Consider the following 23,960-nt stretch of genomic DNA (forward strand, 5'->3'; position numbering starts at 1 on the left):
TCACAACCTGATTTCAGATATGTTGGAGGTGGGGTATCACAGGACATCTGATAGAACTATCTTGAACACAATACCAGTAACGCCCCCATTTTAAATTATGTTCTCATTTCATGGAGATTTACACTGTACTTGCAACATCCCAGGCACTGTCCTAAAAGTGTTACAAATACATTTATTTAATCCCGTAATAGTCCTTGGAGGGACACGTATATTCTCATTTTATTCATATTTTTAATCATCACCATAGCTACCAATTTATGGGATATACAGATGAACCATGCCCTAGATTGGACATTTTATGTAAATTAACTTAATGCGGTCATTCAAAAGGAATGTGATTATCTCCATTTTAAAGACCAAAAAACTAAGGCTTAGTGGCTTCTATCATTTGACTCCTGTCACATGGCTTTAAGTCTATGAATTTCATAGATTTCGGCATCTATTTTGATTAAAATTATTATTCCATTGTTCAGACCAGAAATTAAGACTTGGTACTTCACATGCCTTGACCAATGACATAAGGCCATAAATGACCCGTCTTGGATTTGCCTTTCAGGATATTTGATGCTTCAGTCTAATCGTTTCCCACCATTTGTGTGCTTTTTCGACTCTGTTTCTCTGGAGCTTTACTTTGCATCAGTTTCACAGACAGGAGTTTCTTCCCCAGGAGTTTCTTCCCCAGGCTGGATGGAGCTGTGGGCTGAACTATGCCCCGCCCCCATTCATATGCTGAAGACTTAACCTCAGAAGGTGGGCGACTTTTGAGAGAGGGTCTTTAACAAGGCAGTTAAGGTACAGTAAGGTCATGTGGGTGGCCCTAATCTAGTAGGACTGGTGTGTTTATAGGAAGAGAAAATTAGGACACAGGAACACACAGAGGGAAGACCGTGTGCACCCTGGGAGAGGATGGCTGTCTGTCTGTCTGTCTATGAGCCAAGGAGAAAACCTGAAAAGTAATCAACCACTCCGACACCTCCGACTTCTTGCTGCGAGATCTTCGAGGAAACAATAAATTTCCGTTGTTTAAACCCCTCCACCCCAGTTTGTGATACTTTGTTAAGGCAGCCCTAGAAAAGGAATACAGAAAGTTTCCACTCCTGAAACATTGTAGGAAAGCCACCATCCTAAATAGTTACACAGACCGACCAGTCTGACTGCTTTCCTAGGTTCACTAATGCTGAGAAATCAGGTGATTTACTGGGATAACAGCCAGCTTCCTCTTGCTGTTCGTCCTGCCACTGGTCCGCAGACACTTGCTTCTTTTTCTAACTTCCCCTCCCGAGAAAGGGGAGAGAAATATTAGAGAAACAAAAGTCCAGAGTGCTAAGGTTGTCACTCTCACTTCCTCTTGCCCCTAGCCCAGCGCTGCTTTGAATACAGTACTTGCTGTGGGGCACCAGAGTGAGGGAGAGAAGAGAGCCCTCCCCCCTGAGGCTGCAGGGGGGAGGCACTTACAGCTCGTCGGGCTTTCGCAGAGCCGGTTCTGGTTGCAGAAAATGCCAGGATGATGTCTCCCACCCGCCTGGCTGGGACGCTGATCCCAGCCATGGCCTTTCTCTCCTGCCTGAGACCTGAGAGCTGGGACCCTCACGTGCAGGTACGTGCTTGGGGTCAGTTCATCTCCTGTGCACTTTGTCTTGTTTCTGAAAAATGGCCCTTTGCCCAGAACTTCTCATTGTGTGAGTTTCATTTCTAAAAAGGAGTCAGATTACCTTAAAGACGTGAGAAGCTGCAGGGACCAAATAAGTCTGGTTGTAAGGCACTAACAGGCGGTACCTACCCTCTCCCATCTAAGACTTCAGGTCAGATAGGCCTGCTTCACATCATTGTGCTTAGGTTTCTGGGCTGTGTAACCTTGAAAAAGTTATAAAACCTCTCTGAGTTCTCCCATCTCTTCAAGAATGGTAATAATACCTACTTCAGCAGAGACTTGTCGGATGCCTGCTTCCTGTCATTTCTTTCTGCTTGGTGGTCTGTGCTCAGCTTTAAGCAGTCACTTTGCCCTTTTCAATCTCCGGGAGATTTTTTTTTTTTTGTCTTTTAATAGAAAGAAACTTTCTAAGTGGATTTCATACTGCATCTAGTCATAGTTCTATCCAAAGGACGAAACGAAAGAGACTTAAAAAGGAAGAGAGGTAAAGAGAGAAAGAGGGAGAAATAAAGAGAGGGTAGGGAAAAAAAGAAAGAAAAAAGACATAAAATGTCAGCCAATGCAATGTTTTTCTTTCTTTGTGAAACATCGACGAGCTGTTTCGCAATCACATTCACGATGGATCTCTTCTGTTTTCACAATTTCTTTGGAATCCCACAGTAACACGCAAGCAGTCAAAGGACTTAGGGTGTTGGCGGGGTCAGAAACTCAACAAAAGTATAACCGGCCAGAGTCCTGAAATGAAGGGCCTGGGGGCAATAGTCGACTTTACTGTGTAACAAAGGTGACTTTGTTATCCTGGGGTCCTCTGTTTCCCCAATTCCGTGCCCACAGCCCTGTGCCTTGTCCCCCTCTCTTGCTGTTTGGCTGAGGGAAGAGACCCTCCCGTCAGGGTCACCCCTGGATAAAATCACCCCCATTTCTGGATGCTCCCTTTCCTTCTGCCTTACCGTCTTTCTGTCTCCAAAGTCTGCCCATCCCCTCACTGCCAACCTAGGGCGAGTCCTCGGTTTCCCTGGCCTGAACTCTTGAATGGTGACTAGTCTCCTGAGTCCATCGCCCCTTTGTTTAATCTACTCCGCACATTGTCTTTTGTCATTTATTTGCTGCTGTTGGTTTTTCCTGAGGCTTGGTTCTAACCAATTACCCTCTTTAAAGATACAATAACTCACCATGGCTATCAGGGCCGTATACTAGCACAGTGCTTCTGAGTGGCTATTTTCTCTAGCGAGAATGCTTTTCCCTAGATCAGTGCTGCCCAATGGTGATAGCATGTGGGCCACATGATATTACTTAATTCAAATAATACATTTAACTGAAACATAGTTTTTAAAATGTAATATATTCAAAATATTTCGACAGGTAATTTATACTAAACTATGAGTATTGATAAAATATTTTACATTCCTTCTTTGGTATTTCTCTTGGTATATATTTTACATTTACCATCTCAGTTTAGACTAGCCACATTTCTCATGCTCAGTAGCCTTGGGTGACGGGCTAGTGGCTACCACGTAGGACAGGGCAGCCCCAGAAATTTTCATGACTCAGTCCTCATTTCATTCAGATCTCTGTTCAGTGCCACCACCTCTGGGCAGTCCTCCTTGGTCACTGCATCCATAGCTCCCCACTCCAATATTTGCCTCTAATCTTTCATGCTGCTTTGTTTTTTATAACATACTATTTCATACACATATACATATATATATATATATATATATACACACACACACACACATAATGATGTGTGCACACACACACAATGGTGTATATATAGATACACACACACAGGGTCTGGTGGAAGTAATGCCTGCTTGAGTGTAGTTTTATTATTTATTTATTATTATCAAAGACAGCAACTTGAACATTTCACCCAAAATGTCACATGGTGTGCTTGAATATGATATTGTTATGTTACAGAATTACATGTTTATGATTTTGTAATAAAAAGGGGCATTACTTGTGTTATATATATATTTGCTCATTTGTTCATTTTCTTTCCCTTTGAAATAGAATCTGTAAGAGGGTGAGGTCATTGCTGGTTTTATGTATCACTACATCTCAGTTCTTAGCACACAGTAATTGCACAATCTGTGTCAAAAGATTCAAAAGTATTTCCACAAGACAAAGTAAAAGGACCTCCTTACCCAACCCTGGCTTCCCCTAGGAAAGCCTGAGGGGGAGCCTGAGGGGGGCCTGAGGGGGACCCACTCCCTCCCCGTGCCAGCTGGCATAGACCAGTTTTTCACTCCTCCTTTCGCACCCCGCTCTCTCCCTTCTCCCTCTTTTTGTGTATCCAAATCTTGCTCATCCTTTTAAGACCCGCCTTGAAATCGTCTCTTTCTCAAAAGCCTTCTACTCCCCCTGGATGCAGAGTTGATCTCCCTGACATTCTGAACCATACTTGATCTCCATGTTTTCAGAGCCAGAGGAAATATTTTTCAAGCCTGGTTTACCAGTCCCTTCCAGCAGTGTGACCCGTGCTCCTGTGTTAGCCCTTCCTCCAGACTGTGAGTTCACTGAGGCCTGGAGCCACGTCACGTGGGTCTTTGTAACCGCTCCAAACACTAGACACAAAATGCCTACAACTGGGATTTAAACAAACTTCCATTCGATCAGTTATTCATTCACTTACTGAACAAGTATTTATTAAGCATCTACCACTTTCCAGGCACCGTTCTCAGTGCTGAGGACATAGCAGAGAGCAAGACCATCAAACCTTACAACCGGGTAAGGGAGATGAACAATACATCTGGAACAATCCCGTGGACCACATCATGTTAGATGGTGCTATTTCCTGTGAAGGAGGGTAAAAGAGGGTACGAGGAGAGTGCCTGGCACCACCCTCCATGAGATGATATAGTCTGGGAAGCTCCGATTAACAGTTAAACAGACGTGAATAAAGGGGGGACCTGCACATGGGCCCTGTGAGACTTCATGCATGTTCTTTTATCTCTCTGAATTCTTCTTTTAAAAGTTCGTTTGAAAATTCAATTGAAGCACATAACAACAAATACACTGGTATATAGTAAAGAATTAATAACTAATAATAGTAAATGTTAACATTTACTATCATTTACGCTGTAATTGGCTTTGAGATAATCTCTATAAATACCTTATCTCATTTAATCCTTTTAATAGATTCCATTGGCGTTAACAACAGAAAGTCAAAATTAGTTGGCTTAAGCAAGACATTTTGTTGGAGTAGCAATTTTCAACCTTTGTCCTCTCCTGGCACACACAAACTAATTACTAAAATTCTGTGGCACACCAAAAAACGCTTTTTGCTGATCGGTCAAAAATAGGTATAATTTTGATTCATTCACACTGGATGACTATTATGTTCTGTTGCCTTTTTTTTTTAAATTTGAGAATCTAAGGGAGAAGAAGTCAGTGCCCCTGACTAAATAGTCAGATGTTGCATGTTCAGAGAATTCAGAAATTAAATGGGATTTTAGAGAACAAGGCTTACAAAGTATTTGAGAAAATATAATAGAAACCAACACAGGAACCAAGGCAGCGTAAAGCACTTGACATTATGTACTGGGTTCTACCACTGGAGTCCAAGCACTCCAAAGATTTCTTTCCCATTTCTGTATCACCTGCTCAAATGTCACTAAGCCAAAGGACAGAAGCAATTGACAAAAACTGGGCTATGACTAAGGCTGGTCTGGACACTTTGACTGGCAGTCTTCCCAGGCTGTATAAAATGGGGTGTTACTTAGAAAACAAAGTCTTGCCCTAAACCCCATGGAGGAGCTGAGGAGAAATCCCATGCTTTTGGACTCCAGAGCCTCAGCTCTTCAGCACTAGACTCTCTTGCTTCTTGCTAAATGCTGCTATTGTCATAGTAGGGGTTAGAATGTTGGGCACATGATAGGTGCTCTTCTTAATCCAGAGTAAGATGTTTTAGAAGTATGAAGTAAGTAGATAAATGGATAGATGGATGAGGAATGAGTGAAAGAAGACTGCTGGTCCCTGTGTTTGCACTAGAGGCCTCTCAGACTCCAGCCTAGGCGAGGGGAAAGGTCTGTCCCAGTGCATACTCCAAGACACTGCTTCTAATGTATGGTCATTGCAGGTGGCTCCTAACATCACTTACCAGTGCATGAAGCTGAAGTTCTACAAAATCCTTGATAACATCTCCACATCAGCCAAGACACTGGACCTGAGCTTTACCCCGCTGAGGTGTTTAGGCAACCATAGCTTCTCCAGGTTCCCAGAACTGCAGGTGCTGGATTTGTCCAGGTAATGAATGAGTGTTTAGACACCGCACAAGGTAAAATGTTCACTGTTCTATCATTTCATTCACTTATTCATTTATTCAGTGGATGTCTTAATTGCTGTACAACTTTGGGCAAGCTACCTGCTATCTGCAGTTCTTAGTTTCACAGATAAAATCTGTGAAATGAGTAGTTAAACCAGAGAGTTTCTAAGAATAAGCCTATCTTTGAATTTTCCTTTGAGTCAGGGGAGAAAATCGACTCAAACTCTTTCACCAGCAAGTATTATGGACCACTTGCTATATGTTGTACACTGTGCTAGGACACAAGAGTACATTGGCATATAATTAACCCCAGCTATCAAGGAGGGCATATCCACTTGGAAGAGTTAATATGCTAAAATCCCGAGCATCGTGCTGGGCACACAATAGACATTCAACAAATATCACCAATTTTGATTTTGGATTTTGAACCTGAGATAAGTGTGGCAACGCACAACAGTAGGTGATAAGCTATGTGTGAACTAGAGGCAGCACAATGTGTTTTTCAGAAAGGGGCCTTATTTGCACCGATTAGTCAAGACCAGTTTCATGAACTGAATAGGATTAAAATAATGTCAGGAATATTGAAAGTGAAGTAGAAGAGAGTGAATTAGGAAGTTACCAGTGACCCAAGGAGAAAGATGAGAAGATCGAAGGAAAACATCTGCTGTTGGCAGTGAACAGTGACTAAGATTCTCTTTTCTGATACAGGGACTCTATCATTCATCAGGGCAGGTTCAGTTATCATCATTATTTGGGAGGGGGGCGCTGAATCTTAAAATTGGTTAGGAGCCTTATTAAAAATAGTGGACTTTGTCTAGCTAGTGGACTAGATAATGAACCATATTCTCTGTTAACAGTGTGTGAAAAAATAGAGAAACATTTCATGTACGGCTTTTTATTATGGAAAGTCCTAATAAAGACTAACAGCATAGTATGAAAACATTCTTTGAGAGTAGATATTTCTGTATAAGAACGAGCATCTGATGTTTCATATTCCAACTTAATGATAGAGTACATCAAAGGACACACTGGGCATTTTAAAGGCAGTGGTGTAGTTTATAGAGCCCTGTGGGGTCAGAAGACCTGAGCTAGGTCCTCGCCAACATTTGCAGCCACGTGGCCTGAGGCACGTCATTTCACTTCCCTGAGTCTTCGTTTTCATATCTGTGGAGTAGAAATGATGAAACTTGCCCCATGGGATTAAATGTGATAATGAATGTTAATATGCTATATATATTAAAAACCTTAATAAAGGAGACTTTGTAAGTATAAAGCATTATTATTATTATAGCATTTCATTACTTTTTAAACTTCAGCTTTCTCACTAAGAATCTTGTCAAGAACTCTACTGAGGTCAACAAAACAACCCTCCCCTTTTTTTAAATAAGTAGTTTTTTTTTATCAAAAATGTCCTTTATAATTCATCTTTGATCCATCACCTACCCATGGAATTTCCCTCAGAGCCTTAAATATGTGCTCAGGGAGAGACCAGCTTCCCCTCTGTCTAGCCAGTAAGATATTCTGAGTTAGGGCAAGGACAAACAATACTATAATAGATACTCTTCACTTATTCCTATTGCTTTACAATGTTCACATACAGTAACTCAACTAGGTCTCTAAGGATGCTTTGCAGTGGACCAAGAGGCCATTTTTTTCTATCCTATTGATATATATTATTATTTTTATAGACAAGGAAACTGAGGCTTGGAGAGTTTAAGTAATTTATCTATGTTCATGTATCTCGTTGGCTGCAGAGCAGAGATTCAAGTTCACACCTCCTACTTCCAAGTCCAATGCTTTCTTCATCTTAGTACTCTACTTCTCTAAAGTGGTGAGCACCTTTTGATGAGACAGAGACACAGAAGGATTCTTCTAGTCTTGCCTGATGCATGCAGTGATAATATACATAAGATTGGGGGCTATGAAATCGTATAACTAAAACCAACTTGAGAAACAATCATGTTGAGTTGCCTCATTTAGAAATGTGGCCGACAAGGAGCTCCCAAGAGCACGCAACCTGAAAGGACAAGCAGAGACACCAAAACCTCCATTTCTTGGACCAGTTTTCCATGGTCCTTTCTATGGCACCCACTACTCTCTTTCCCATTACCAAGCAATAATAAAAGCTTGAACCGAAATGCTTTTATTACCCATGAACCTCTTGAAGGGGACAGGGCAAGCAGGACCATTACAAATGTAATTTGGTTGGAATTGGAAAGGACTCATTTGCAAATCGTAACTGGCAGGCACTTGCTGTGCCAGGAAGAGTTGACCATAAGCTCCCCGTTTGCTGGCTGGATAAAGGCTTTATGTCTTGGACAGCCCGATGAGTGTTGTTTGCAGCATGGCTTCCATTTCACTCGGGGTATGTTCAGAATCCTTTTTCTGGTCTGAAAGCCTGGGGCCGTATTGAAACCTCCTTTCTCCAGAACCCCATCTCACACCCCTCCCCATTTTTCTCTGTACTCCAGATAAAGAAGCAGTTTCTCAGGGTTGCTCCCTGTATAGTGGCTGCCACCTAAATCGAGGCTTTTGTATCTGCTGTCCTGTTTGCATTCTTTCCTCGTTAACCCCCAGTCATCTTACGCATTTCAACTTAAGTGTTCTCAGAGAAGCCCGCTTTGATCCCCTTTGTCTGAGTCTGCTCTCTGGATGTAGCCTCTCTTAGCAGACTTTTCTTCCACAAAACTCACCCCCATCACCTGTTACTAAACATTTACCTGTGAACTACAACCTTTCGTCAACACTAATGGTATCTGTGGCACTTAGGTATATACCTTCTTATATCTTTGAAATTGACATTCATCAGTCATTTGTCCTGCCTAATGAGTAACAACTATCTGTATCATCTGTACTGATCAGATGTGTGATCAGTAACCGGTGGTAGGGAATAGCCAAAAGCAATCCAAAGACTATTACCTACTCTATCAGCCGTATGTTCTTTATGTGCTCCCGTTATTGATCTTTAACTGATTTCCTCCTAATGGACGTGGTGTCTGCTTAACATGTACCTAGTGTGACAAAAAACAGATGGTCATGGTGGCTAGTATGATAATACCAAGGCCGTGAAGCTTCTTATTTGTTTGTGCTCGCGTTGGGTTGTTTGATGTCTTCGCCTCCGACAATCATACGTCATGTCAAAGCTAGATGACTGGGGCTGTTTTTCCATTTGGGGCTTTCTAGCCATCATACACATATGATCTGTATCTGTTTTTCCTTTAGGTGTGACATTGAGATGATTGCAGATAACGCATATCAAGGCCTACACCGCCTCTCCACCTTGATATTGACGGGAAACCCTATACGGCATTTAGCCATGGGAGCCTTTTCTGGACTCTCGAGTTTACAGATACTGGTGGCTGTGGAGACACACCTGGCATCTCTAGAAGTCTTCCCCATTGGACACCTGCAAACTCTGAAGGAGCTTAATGTGGCTCACAATCATATCAATTCCTTCAAGTTACCTGAATATTTTTCTAACCTGACTAACCTGGAGCGCTTGGACCTTTCTAATAACAACATCCAAAATATTCGTCATGAAGATGTACAGGTTCTACGTCAAATGCCCACATTCAAACTCTCTCTAGATCTGTCCCTCAACCCTTTAGACTTTATCCAACCAGGTGCCTTTGAAAAAATTGAGCTCCATGAACTGACTTTGAGAAGTAATTTCAATAGTACCGATGTAATGAAAACTTGTATTCAAGGTCTGGGTGGTTTAAAAGTCAATCGGTTGGTTCTGGGAGAATTTAAAAATGAAAGGATCATACCAGAGTTTGACAAGTCTTCCCTGAAGGGACTGTGCAATTTGACTACTGAAGAATTCCGAATAGCATTCTTCGATAACTTCCCAGAGGATGACCTTGGCTTTTTAAATTGTTTGGCAAATGTTTCTACAATTTCTCTGGTGAATCTGCGTTTAGACATGTTAGGAACTCCTCCGAAAGACTTCAAATGGCGAAACTTAAAATTGACTAATTGTTATTTGAAACATTTTCCCAGACTGGAGCTTGACTTTCTCAAAGAGTTTGTTTTTACTGACAACAAAGGTATATCCCTTTTTACTGACATTCATCTACCGATCCTGGAGTTTCTAGATCTCAGTAGAAATGGCTTGAGCTTCAAGGGTTGCTGTCATCACGATGATTTTGGGACAACCAGACTGAAACACTTAGATCTGAGCTTCAATGACGTTATTACCATGAGTTCAAACTTCCTGGGCTTAGAGCAACTAGAATATCTGGATTTCCAGCATTCCAACTTGAAACAGGCCAGTGATTTTTCAGTATTCCTATCACTCAAAAAACTTCTTTACCTTGATATTTCTCATACGAACACACGAGTTGTCTTCCGTGGAATCTTTGATGGCTTGGTCAGCCTCCAAGTCTTGAAAATGGCTGGCAATAATTTCGAGGATGACTTCCTTCCAAATATCTTCACAGACTTGACAAACTTGACCTTCCTGGACCTCTCTAATTGTCAACTAGAACAAGTGTCCCAGGAGGCATTTGGCTCACTCCCTAAACTTCAGTTGCTAAATATGAGTCACAACAACCTCGTTTCCTTGGATACACTTCCTTATAAACATCTCCCTCTCCAGATTCTGGATTACAGTTTTAATCATATAGTGGCTGCCAAGAGTCAAGAGCTACAGTATTTACCGAGTAGCCTAGTTTCCTTAAATCTTACTAAGAATAAGTTTGCTTGTGTTTGTGAACACATTAGTTTCCTGCAGTGGGTCCGGGACCACAGAAATCTCTTGGGGGGAGCTGAGCAAATGATGTGTGTGAAACCTTTAGAGATGGAGGGTATGTCTGTGCTCAGTTTTAGAAATGCCACCTGTCAGATGAGCAAGACTATCATTGGTGTGTCCGTTATCTCTGTACTGGTGGTATCTGTGGTAGCAGTTCTGATCTATAAGTTCTATTTCCACCTGATGCTTCTGGTGGGCTGCAAGAAGTATGGCCGAGGTGAGTGTACCTATGATGCCTTTGTTATCTACTCGAGCCAGGATGAGGACTGGGTGAGGAATGAGCTGGTCAAAAACTTGGAGGAGGGGGTGCCCCCCTTTCAGCTCTGCCTTCACTATAGAGACTTTATTCCTGGTGTAGCCATTGCCGCCAACATCATCCAGGAAGGTTTCCACAAAAGCCGCAAGGTCATCGTTGTCGTGTCCCAGCATTTCATCCAGAGCCGATGGTGCATCTTTGAGTATGAGATTGCCCAGACCTGGCAATTTTTGAGCAGTCATGCCGGCATCATCTTTGTCGTCCTGCAGAAGTTGGAGAAGTCCTTGCTCCGGCAGCAGGTGGAGCTGTATCGCCTTCTCAGCAGGAACACTTACCTGGAGTGGGAGGACGGTGTCCTGGGGCGGCACATCTTCTGGAGACGACTCAAAAAAGCCTTGCTGGATGGTAAATCGTGGAGTCCAGAAGGAACGGAGGATGCAGAAAGCAGCCAAGATGAAGCAACAACCTCCACCTGAGGTGCAAACACTCCTCGGGTGCTTCTTGCCTGGGTGGACCCACTACTTGTTCAGCTGCAGCATGGCAGGTGTTGCACTCGGGGAAGGTGACTCCGTGGTACCCAAAATACACAGACCTGCTGATCTCATGGGGTTCACAGTGCAACGGGAACCAGTACTGTGCTGAAACTCAGAACCTCCAGGTGAATGTTTTAACCAATTCAGTTAAGGTGTTCATGACAGAGAAAGTCAACTCAACTCTTACCCCACATAATTGAATTATAACTAAGAGACTGGCCCCCGTGACATCAGAAAAGGATGTAATTTCTTCTCCTGAACCTTTGGAATGGAAAGTGCCTTATATTTTACACTGTGGCCACTTTGAAACACAGCAGTTGTGGTAGCTTCAACTAAGCTGGGCCTTTGCTCCCTTTTCCCTTTTGTATCGAATACCATTTAAATTCTACACGCTGATGATTCAGATCCTCCCTCCACTTCAAGTCAGTTTCCTTACAAAGGTTAAAACCCTGTACCAATTCCCTAAGGAAACCTGAGCAACACATATTCACAAACATCCTGGCCAATTTTTTAGCATGCTCTATTTATTAACTAATGTCTGCGATATATTAGGTGTTTATACATTCAGTTCTCATTTTACATGTCTTCCCTGTAAACCTTGAACTAAACAAGGTTGTTAGAGACATGCTGCAAAATATACATTATTTAACCACTGTCTTTCAAGCCAATGTATACAATGCACTTTGTCACTTGATGTCCTTCTAAATATATTACCTACTAAGGTATGACTGTCATAAAGGTGGCATTAAAATAATTTGGTTGAAAGTGGCACTTATTGTAATGGGAGAGTGACGTCCATCTTCCTGGTTTCCTAATGAGCAATCTGGGCTGCGAGAAGGACCGGGCGGTCTCTGGAGCTCAGCACTTCGGAACGATCCCAGGAAAGCCTGTGCTGATGCAGCCAGGGTGACCGCATGACAAGAGCTGAAGCCAAGGCTTCTTCTGCATCACATGAGTACTGTTTGATGAGCCAGTGAGTCCCTCAGGGGACTGGGAGTTGATTCAAGGTGGGGAGCACACACTGTTCTTCCTGCTGGGTATCACCGTGTGACCACATTCGTGAAAGAATAGATATTCTCACGGAGAAAATATGTTCCTGGGATTAAGGTGGGTCATGGTAAGGGGAGTTCTCAGAAAAGTTCTCACTCAGCTTTCTCAGAATGGTGCGTCCAAGAAAGCAATGAGGACATTTGGAAAATACAGCTGTCCAAACTGGAAATATGGCCACATGCAGAAATGTGTTTGTCACTGAGTGTTTCAGAGTGTATATTTTGGTCTGAGCATGGCTGGAGTTGCTGAACATGCCTGGGTGTGTGTCTAGGTCTTGATGTGCTAGTGCAAGTAGATGCATGTGTTCGTGCACATGCCTCTATGTGTTCTTGGCTGTGTCTGTGTGTACGAAAAGGATGTGTGTCTGTGTGATCATGTCCGCATGGACAAGAATGCTTATATTGCAAGGGGATATGCACACTGATGTGGAATTCTACAGCTGTTTGAGTCCTGTACTCTTGTGTGTGTGTGTGTGATTGCTTAAACACGGGTGCCAGCATCAGACTGTGAGGAGCTTGAAGGCCTGTCTCTGTGTATGTCCAGGCCATACATGAAGTATGCTCAGGCTCATATCTGAGTATATGTCTGCATATGTGTTTTAGTTTAATCAAATATACAAAACTGCAAAAAAAGGAAAATCAAAATATGACTGGGGTGGTTCTGGTATACAGGCCTCTTTCCCATAAGCCTCTTCTCCCAGCTGGGAATTCTGAAAACGCAGAGTGAAGTTAGATGAGAAAGGAAAGAAATGATACAATAGAAACAGAAAGGGAAGAAAGGGGGAAGGTAGGCCCAGGGTCAGGCTTTTGAATTCATTTAAATTCTCCAGACTAAAGAGACATGAAGGGTAAAATAGAGAAACTAATATAATGAGAAAGCCTTAAATGTGTATAATACCCTACAAAGCAGAACATACCTACACAGTTGTAACCACATTTGAATCTCTTGTTATCCAGGTGAAATAGCAGACTAAGAAGTAGTTTCCCCATTTGACTGATTGGAAACCTGATGTTCAAGGGAGTAAAAGTACTGTCATTAGGCCACAGAATAAACGAGTGGCTGGACATGGGCCTCTGGGTTTCTTGGGGCAGCACAATTTCCACTACACTCTGCTGCCTCACGCTCAATGCTGGCAAATGAGAAGTGAAACCCTGGCCGTTCTCTGTGTGGTTGACACTTGTCAAATGTTTTTCACCAAAACCATGAATCATTAGGCAAATGCATATGCATACATATTATATATACTGTATCATTTGTTTATAACACATTTCTTTCCATGAAGGACCTGAAGGAGATTCAACCACAGTCTACAAGAACAATCAGTTTAATCAACAATAACCCAAAAATCTGGGTGAAGAACAAAAAGAGGAAAGAAAGACACCAAGAATAAGCCTTAGCATACTGTTTCCCATCCAAACTCCAGAGAGATAGTTTTAAATAGTGTGGCTTTTGGAGAAAGCCGAAAGTCACATTTACTGTTTCCCACATGTGCCTTGGGCTTCACTTAAATATACAAAGAGGGTAGACTGTTACTCTGTAAAGCTGTTGTAAGTATTTAAAATAATATATGTATAATATAAGGTACATCATTTGTATGGATGAGTGATCCGTTGGGACTTTACAAAGATTACATGAGGAAAATTGCTAAGTGGTTTTTCCAATAACAGCATTTTAGCGGTTGCTATTTTCCCAACCTGTGCGACCACAGGAGGCCTGTGACTGTAATCAGGCAGTTTCTTTCTGACTTGGCTTACACCCCTGGGGTTGTCAGAACCCCAGGCTCCTTCGGGACTATATAGCTTTTCTAGAAATAACCAACAGGATTCTAGGGGGTCTTAGAGGAACCCACAAGAATCTGCACAAGAATGGTAGAGCTCTGGGAGAACAGAGAACATGTCTGCTCATCCTTTGCTTTCCCAGCCCTAAGCTTGATGGTCTGTGGTCAGCACCTGTTTGTTTGAAGAATTGATGAGTTAATGAAGAACCATCTTTATAGGGAATGCTGTCCTCTGTGCTTCCCAGAAAAGGCCCGCAACTCCCACACCATTCTAGTTGTTGGGCTCTTGACTTCCTCTGCTGTTCCTTATTTCTGTTGTCATCTACCATTTTCTCAGTCACTTCTTCCATGTGGTTCTTTAATTCCAAGTATTTCAAAAATTGCTTTGTGGAAGTGGAGAAGAGGACCTGCCATATAATAGTTATCTTTAATGGTTATTTTTAGGTCCTCTTCTCCTGCTTTATGTAGGCCATCTGATTTAAATTCCCACACCATGCCTATGAGATGGGCACTAGTAATATTAGTATTGGCATCCACTAGGAAACTGGGGTCTGGAACTATAAGTAACTTATTCAAAGTCTCACAGGCAATAAATTTTAGAGTTTGCATTTAAACCCAGTACCTGATATTAAAGGCCAACTAACTATGTCAGAAGGTTTCTCTAATGCCTTCCCCCTATTTCTTATACAGAATGGAATGTCATTTCTCCTTAGTTTTATTTTCTCATCATTATAGCCAGTGCTCAACACTAGAACCAGATATGATGGTTAAACTGAAGGATAAGTGTCAGGCTAAAGGATGAACTGTAAGAGGCATTAGGTACTTGAAACCAACCATTTTCTCCAACAGTGATGATCTAAGCCTCTTCTACTTTAATTCTCTTTTCTAATGGAGTAAATTCTTTCCCATGAGGCTCCAGTGCCAATGGGCCCATTAGATAGTCCCAGCTCTTTTCTGCGTGTATACCAATGACCCACTGCTTTAATCTGTGGTTAATTAATTTGTTAAAATTAGACCAATGTAATCCTTATTAAAATACCAATGAAATATTTCACAGATTTAGAACAAACATTTAAAAAATTTGTATGGAACCATGAACAACCCTGAATAGCCACAGCAATTTTGAGAAAGACGAACAAAGTAGGAGGTATCACAATACCTCATATCAAACTATATTACAAGGCTGCAGTAATCAAAACAGTTTGGCACTGGCATAAGAACAGATATATAAACCAATGGAACAGAATAGAGAGCACAGAAATAAACCCAAATCTCTATGGTCGATTTATATTTGACAAAGGGGCAGGGGCATAAAATGGAGTAAAAACCCTTTTCTACAAATGGTGTTGGGAGATCTGGACAACTCCATGTAAAAAATGAAACTCAACCACCAACTTACACCATGTATAAATATAAACTCAAGATGGATAAAAGGCTTAAATATAAGTCATGACATCATAAAAATCCTTGAGGAGAACACAGGCAGGAAAATCTCAGTTAATCCATGAAGCAATATTTTCACCAATATGTCCCTTAGAGCAAGGGACATAAAGAACAAATAGGACCTTATCAAAAAAGCTTCTACATGTCTAAAGAAAACAGTAGTAAAATAAAAAGGGAACCCATTATATGGGAAAATATATTTGCCAATGATACCTCGGACAAGGGTTTGATCTCCAAAATATACAAAGAACTCACAGGACTCTACTCTAGGAAGACAAACAACCCAATTAAGAAGTGGGCAAAGGACCTGAACAGACACTTCTCCAAGGAGGACATACAGAAGGTCCAGTGACACATGAAAAGATGCTCAGCATCACTAGCCATCAGAGAGATGCAAATTAACACCACAATGAGACACCACTTCACACCAATGAGAATGGCCATCGTAGACAAATCAATAAACGAGAAGTGCTGGCGAGGTTGTGGAGAAAAGGGAACCCCACTGCACTGTTGGTGGGAATGCAGACTGGTGCAGCTACTGTGGAAAACAGTATGGAACTTCCCCAGAAAACCAAAAATCAAACTGTGTTTTGACCCAGCAATTCCACTGCTGGAATTATACTCTAAGAACACAAACACCAATTCAAAAAAACCTGTGCACCCCAAAGTTCATAGGATCACAATTTGCAATAGGCAAGTGCTGGAAGCAACCTAAGTGCTCATCAGTAAATGAGTGAATAAAAAAACTATGGTACATTTACATAATGGAATACTATGCAGCAGAAAGGAAAAAGGAGTTCCTACCCTTCATGACAGCATGGATGGAACTAGAGAGCATTATGCTAAGTGAAATAAGCCAGGTGGTGAAAGAAAAATACCATATGATCTCACCTTTAAGTGGAACCTAATCAACAAAACAAACAAGCAAACAAAATATAACCAGAGACTTTTAAATAAAGAGCAAACTGACAGTAACCAGAGAGGAGGTGTGAGGGGATGGGGGGGGAAGGGGATAGGGTTAGGGTCCATTGAAGGAACATGTATAAAGGACCCATGGACAGAGCCAAAGCAGGGTAAGATTGAGGGTGGGAGGTAGGGATGGGTGGGTTTGGGGAAAGTAGTGAGGGAAAAATGGAGACTGTACTTGAACAACAATTTTTTTAAAAAGAAAAAATTAGATTGGTGAGTATTGGTAGCTATGCCATTTTTCAGATGAAGAAACTGAGGGGCAAAGAGTGAAATCCCCAATTAGAAGGGAGAGAGTTAGGATGTGAGGCCAAGTTGACCCGATTCCCAGGGGTGCATTCTTTGCACCACGATAACAGCTGCCTTGGTGTCCTGGTTGCTCTTCCAAGGGTAGTCAGAGAAGTGACTGGAAAATAATCTAAACAAGGTCAGTAACCCCCATGCCACTTAGAAACTGAAGGTTTAAAAAGCAGTGCCTGCTATTTCCTTGATTTCTACAGAAATAGAGATGATACCTCCCTGCGACAGTGCTAAGTGACAATTCTGAGTGTAAATGGGCTTTTTGGCACAAATTGTCCTGTCCTAATAGTCGTGATTATAATTATAAAATAATGGGTTCTGAAAGACTGCAAGCAGTTCTGGGAATGGCAATAAAAGTTTAGAAACGACATGTTGTTTATGTGAGAAGTGTTTTGTTGAACATTAAACCCACGTTTAGGAGAAGGGAATGTGTTGTATGCTCTTAAGAAACTATCGCACTACATAATTAAATCAAAACCAGTCAGCTGCCAATTTGAGCTCTTATCTCTCACTAACAACACCCCATCTCCCCTGAGCCATGAAAGACAGAGCTGACCTAAAATAACCCAGCCTGGTTCTTACTCCCTGCTCCTGAGAACTTTCCCCCTCCATCTTCCCGAGGCCCTGATCAGAGACACAAGCACAGGGCCCAAGTTCTTCCTAAGACTAATTTTCCAAGTTCTTCAGTCTAATCTTTCTCTATAACTCTTTCTTGGTGGTCTTCCCACCTTCACAAAAAGGAATGAACAGTCTTTCTATTTAAGGGATTTCCTGGGAGGCACTTTATAGAAAAAAATAGGAGTTAAAAAAAGAATTATGTGACACAGTTTGAGAGGCTCTGAACTTCTCACAAAATCCCCAGAGAAACTGTTTCTAACTTCATTTCTTAGATGGGTAACAAGTCTCTCTCCAAAGGTTAGAGAGTCATCTCTGTTTCAAGATCCTGAAGTTACTGCCTAATTTCTCTCTCTCTCTCTCTGTCTCATATATTCTATCTTCTTCTAGCCTCTTGCCTCAACCTTCATTTGTACTCAGTCTATTTTTACCAAGGACTTCAGGCAGCTTACATTTGAGATGGTTTCAATAAAACCATTAAAAGTGGAAAAAATATATCAAGATGATAAAGCTTACCAACTCTGATTTTTTAAAAAGTGCTGGGCTTAAGAATCACTTGAGGACTTGAATTATACTGTATATGTCTGTCTATTTTGTAAGATAAGTTTATGATCCTTATTGCTGGAAATTCTAATTTGGAGTCAAAGGTTGAGTTTAAGGAATTTGTATTTTAAAATATTCCCCAAGTCATTTCAATGCATAGACAGACCTGGGAATGACAGTTATAATAGAAAATAGAGGATAATACCCCACATTTGTTATGGTTACTAGTTTTGTCCTTGAGATTTATTGCTGAGAATCATAACAGATAAGACAAGGTCAACAGAATGGAATAGATAATCCTTATTGTGAAAGGAATGAAGACACCCCATTGGTCAGATAATTTTTCTTTCTTTCACACTGTAAATTGCTTCTCAATCCCACTAGCTCAGGCTCATTGGGATATCAGAGCTAGCCTACGTGATGCTGAGCTTACCATATCCACTTAGATGTTGTGACCATGGCAATTGTTTAGTTCTCCTAGTTCCTCCTAGTATGTTGCCAATTTCCCTTCTTCATGCTCCAGGATAGCTGAGACCTAGCATCAGTTTATTCCAGAAAAATGTCCCGGTCTGCCCTGGACTCCCTGTGAGGCATCTGCTGCCAATTCTATATTTCTGATTTTCCACTTCAAAATCAAACCTGTCTGTGTCTCTTTTGCAAGCTGATCATTATTCAGCTCACCATTGACTATCAAGATTCCAGTCATGGTTTTCTCTGGGAAACACCAGCATCTCCTGTGCAAAGATGTCCTTGTCAGTCTCTTCCCGGGGAACTATTTTTCAGCATTGCTCGGGGCGGGGGGGGGGGCAGTGAGCGTTCGAAGTTGATATTCCATAGCTCTGACCTCTAAGTCTGATGGGTCTTCCGGAGCTGTCTACTGCTCCCCAGTGGGAAACCCTGCCGCAGAAACTTTATGCTTGCAAAGAACACCCTTGGAAGTGGATGGCAGGCTGGTGAATCTAGCTGTTCTGCTCTCTGCTGGGTCTTGCTCAGTCCTTTGCACACATCATCTTTGGCTGGATGGGCTGCAGTCTCAATGTCTTGCCCAGGGAGGAGAATTGAGCGTCACCACTCTTACTGGAATAGTAACTGCTGAGATCAGGTGAGTTAGCAGAGGTGGTGGCCATGTGTTCAGATCTTCTCTCTGAACTTAAGTCTCATACTGAAAAATGGGACACTTGGACTGGATTGGCATTTTCCAAAATGTGGTATGTTGGTAAATGAGATGACCTATGTGGCTCACAGGGGAGCATATTAACATTAATAATTATGTATATATTTTATGGTTAATTTCTACTTGTAATGGGTTCTATGAATCACAAGGAATATGTTTCCTTAAAATAGGTATTTAAGTTTAAAGTGTGGGCCTTTAAAAAACAGAGGACAAAATAACCAGTATAAGAAGTATGCGGATGTAAAACCAGGTTTCAAAGTGCCATGAGAAAAGGTTGCCTATTGGAAAGCAATGGATTGAACAGCCACTGAGAGTCAGGCAAGCTCTGACGGTCTAGCACGCCTACCTGTCTAGGACTATTTCCTTATCCATAAATGTCCTTCTTGTCAACTGCAGTCTGTGATTAGAGGTGCTCCACCTCTATCATCCAGATATCCCACCCTCCTTAACACCTGGTTCTAGCATTTAAAAACTCCTGTTACGGTATGAAAATACAGAACTCAATAATCTAGAAGCGATTTATTCATGCCTTTATAATTGCTCCAGATCTCCCTCATTTCGGGAAAAGATTCGGCCATCGACCAAATTGAGTGGTAGGTGAAAGACCATGGAAGTAGGTGGTTAAGGTCTCTGGGTGGTGACGTGACTGCATCGCACTCAGTTTAGCCCCTTGATCTCTTGTCCCTCGGTGTCTGTGTCTTTGTTCAGGGGTGAAGGGTTTACGGAGTCGCTTCCGTGACAGCTAGGAGAATCAAATGGAACAGAGGATTCAGCACAATTTACAAAAGGGCTGCATAAATGGGAGAAATGAACATGTACTGGATTGAAAATCACTTGAAGGAAGGGCCCCTCTTCCATGTCACTATATAATCCCAAGAATGCCTCCCATCTTGCCTCCACAATTAGAAAACTTTTCCATTAACCCACATGTCATCTCTATAAGACTCCCTATATTCCAGCAATGTGTTCCTTGGCTAATTTGAATTATCTTCAGGAGAAAACTGCAGTGTGAGTACGTTCAAACACTTTCTTACCCTATGTAACGCTCGCTCTTCTTTCCTGCACTTCACATTTGAAGTAGTATCTCACAGGCTCCTGAAGAGTTCACTACGGGGGCACTGCTCAAGCCCGGTTGGCTCTTGCCATCTGTGAATCCTTGCCAGTTGAGAGTGAATACTCTGCATACATTTCACAATTGGCAATTGCTAATAGCAGAGACCTCTGCTTCCTTCTTCTTTCCTGCTCTCTTTCTTAAAATGCCATCTGCAATGATCCCTTCCATCACTGTGGGGCTGATCTCATACCTCATCCATATGCCACTACAAACAGCTACCAAAGATGTACTCAGTGCCCAAGCTGCCAGACCTCCAGGCACTTCCCTTCTCAAGCGGTGAGGTCACGCGCCCCCTTCCCGAGCTGTGGCATCTGCCTCTCCATCATTCTTCCTCCTTCGCCTGCTGCAGGGCCTTGTCTCTGCCCTTCACCCTTTTCTGGCTCCTGACACACTTTCAAAGTATACTCGTCCAATTATCTGGGGTTCCATTCTGGTGCCATTCTAACCTGTCTAAATGTTGCTGCAACCTTCACTTCTTCTGCACTTTCTTATTGGCACTACACTGGTTCTTGCTTAGGATGTTGTGTCCTCATTTCTGCCTTGAGCTGTTAGTATTTCACCATCTTTGGTTTGTGATGTTCTTTCTTGCTTCGCTCTTTTCCTTCCCTTCTTATCCGTAAACTCCATTAACTGCTTCTGCATGGGGCAATGCCTATTGCCTTCCCCAAAGAACGTGCCTTTTCTTCTAATGTATTGGAAAGAACACAAGCTTGAGAATCAGACAGATGTGTGTTTTGATGCAAAGTTTTATGCTACCTGTCTTGTTTGCCTTGGCTGTAAAATGAGAACACTAATTGTCTACTTCTCAGATTGTTGGCAGTTTAATTAGTTGAAGTAAAGCTCCAGCCTTACTTTTTCTCCTTGTAAGTTCTCATCATTTTAATCCTTCTTCCATCCCACATTTATGGAAAAGCCACCCTGTTTTGAGCACACTGCATGATACGTGAGGTTGCAAACATAAATAACCAAGATATGCCCCCAGATTCAATTTGGTGAGGGATGTGTCAACAAATAATTGGCACACACACATATACACACAGTTATGTCAACATGGGACAGGGCTTGTTCTGCCCAGAAGCAGTCAAGGAAGGCTTTACGGAGGAGGTGCTATTTGAGCCAGAAACTTAAAAGAATAGCTCTGCAGGTGGACTGTGGTGGAGTATGAGGAAGAGGAACTCTTAGAAAAGGGAGTGGCATAAATGTAAAGGATAAATCTGGGAACCCATGGGCAGAAGAGTGTGGCCATAGCACAGGGTGTAGAATGAGACAATATAGGAGAAGTAGCTATAGGCCAAGAGTGAATTGGCATCAGCTGACCCTGGCAAAGTCATTTATCAAAACTATCTCAGTTGGCTCAACTTTCACTTAAGAATCAAATATTTAATGAGTTAATACAAGCGAAGTGCAAGGCATTTAGCAATCACTCAATTATCTCTTTTGTTAAGAGATGGGGAGGATACAATCAAAATAAATGCCCAGGTAACTTTTTTTCAATAAATTTTTAAAATGTAATCTTTATTATTATTTTCTATCATCATTTAGTCCCTTTGTACCCCTCTCCCCCCAGCAATCACTACACTGTTGTCCGTGTCCATGAGTCCTTTTTACTTTTTGCTCAACCCCTGTACCCCCTAACCTCCCCTCCCAATGTCTGTCATCTGCTCTCCATCTGTCTGTCCCCATTTTCCTTGTTAGTTCAGTTTGTTCATCAGATTCTACATATGAATGAAAACATACGGTATTTGTCTTTCTCTGACTCGTTTATTTCCTTAGCATAATATTCTCCATGTCCATCATACTGTTGCAAAGGGTAAAATTTTCTTCTTTTTCACGGTCAAGTAGTATTCCATTGTGTGAATGTCCCATAGTGGTTTCATCCACTCACCTACTGATGCACACTTGGGCTGCTTCCATCTCTTGGTGATTGTAAATAACACTGCAATGAACGTAGGGGTGCTTATGTTCTTCTAAATTAGTGTTTGGGGTTCCTTCGGATGTATTCCCAGAAATGGGATTCCTGGATCAAAAGGCAGATCCATTTTTAATTTTTTGTATCTACATACTGCTTTCCACAGTGGCTGCCCCGTTCTGCATTTCCACTAACAGTGCAAAAGGGTTCCCCTTTCTCCACAACCTTGTCAGCACTTGTTGTTTGTTGATTTATTGGTGATGGCCATTCTGACAGTTGTGAGATGGTATCTCACTGTGGTTGTGATTCACATTTCTCTGATGATTAGTGACATTAGCACCTTTTCATATGTCTACTGGCTGCAAATCCTCTTTGGAGGAATGTCTATTCTTAGCCCATTATTTAATTGCTTTTTTTGAGTATGTGTGTGTGTGTATGTGTTGAGTTTTGTAAGTACTTGGTAAATTTTGGATATTAACTCCTTATCAGATGTATTGGCAAATATGTCATTTCATTCTGTGGGTTGTCTTTCTATTTTGTTGATGTTTTCTTTCGCTGTGCAAAAATTTTTAGTTTGACGTATTCCCACTTTTTAATTTTTCCCTCTGTGTTCTTTGGCTGGGGAAATATATCTGATAAATACTTTCTATGAGCAATATCTGAGATTTTGCTGCCTATGTCTTCTAGGATTTTTATAAATTCAATAAATTTTTTGAATTTATTCTTGTGTGTGGTGTAAGAAGGTGGTCTAGTTTCATTTTTCTGCATGTATCTGTCCAATTTTCCCACCACCATTTATTGAATAAACTCTCTTAAGCCCTTTGAATGTGCTTCCTTCCTCTGACAAATATTAACTGACTATAAAGGTGTGGGTTTATTTCTGGGCTCTCTATTCTGTTCCATTGATCTATGTGTCTGTTTTTATGCTAGTACCAGGCCATTTTGATGACTACGGCCTTGTAGCATAGTTTGATAGTAGGTAACATGATTCCTCCAACTTTGTTCTTCTTTCTCAGGATTGCTGTTGCAATGCGGGAACTTTTGTGGCTCCATATACATTTTTGAAACATTTGTTCTAGTTCTGTGAAATACATCATTGGAATCTATATAGGAAATGTGTTGAATCTATAGATTGCTTTGGGTATCACGGACATTTTAATGATGTTAATTCTTTCTATCTATAAATACAGTCTGTACTTCCACTTATTTGTATCTTCTCCAATTTCTTTCTTCAGTGCCTTATACTTGGCTGAGTACAGCTCTTTTATATCCTTGGTTAGGCTTATTCCTAGGTATTTCATTCTTTTTGAAGCAATTGTGAATAGGACTGTTTCCTTAATTTCTTTTTCTCAAAATTTGTCATTGGTATGTAAAGATGCAACAGATTTCTGGATATTAATTTTGTATTCTGCCACTTTGCTGAATTCACTGATCAGTTCTGATAGTTTCTTGGTGAGATCTTTGGGTTTTTTTATTTACAGTATCATGTCATCTGCAAATAAAGACAGTGTTATTTCTTCCTTTCCAATTTGAGTGCCTTTTATTTCTTCCTCTTGTCTGATTGCTGTGGCTAGGACTTCCCAGTGCTATGCTGAATAAGAAAGGTGAA

At 41.5% G+C, this 23,960-nt stretch overlaps 1 protein-coding gene across 2 annotated transcripts; it reads left to right on the forward strand.

Annotated features, from left to right (window-relative positions):
• Positions 1–1,206: 1,206 nt before the first annotated feature.
• Positions 1,207–12,679, forward strand: TLR4 (toll like receptor 4). 2 transcript variants are annotated; one of them, XM_037059152.1, is made up of 4 exons: positions 1,517–1,597; positions 4,323–4,381; positions 5,733–5,899; positions 9,141–12,679. In XM_037059152.1, the coding sequence occupies exons 3-4, from the start codon at positions 5,760–5,762 to the stop codon at positions 11,401–11,403; spliced, it is 2,403 nt and encodes an 800-aa protein (XP_036915047.1). In that variant the 5' UTR covers positions 1,517–1,597; positions 4,323–4,381; positions 5,733–5,759; the 3' UTR covers positions 11,404–12,679. The 2 variants fall into 2 exon arrangements, with proteins under 2 accessions (XP_036915046.1, XP_036915047.1); XM_037059151.1 differs by lacking the exon at positions 4,323–4,381 and having other exon boundaries at positions 1,207–1,597.
• The last annotated feature ends 11,281 nt before the right edge of the window (positions 12,680–23,960 follow it).

The sequence above is a fragment of the Sturnira hondurensis genome, unplaced genomic scaffold (assembly GCF_014824575.4).
Source record: "Sturnira hondurensis isolate 20B ecotype Veracruz unplaced genomic scaffold, ASM1482457v3 Scaffold0010448, whole genome shotgun sequence".
Classification (NCBI taxonomy): domain Eukaryota; kingdom Metazoa; phylum Chordata; class Mammalia; order Chiroptera; family Phyllostomidae; genus Sturnira; species Sturnira hondurensis.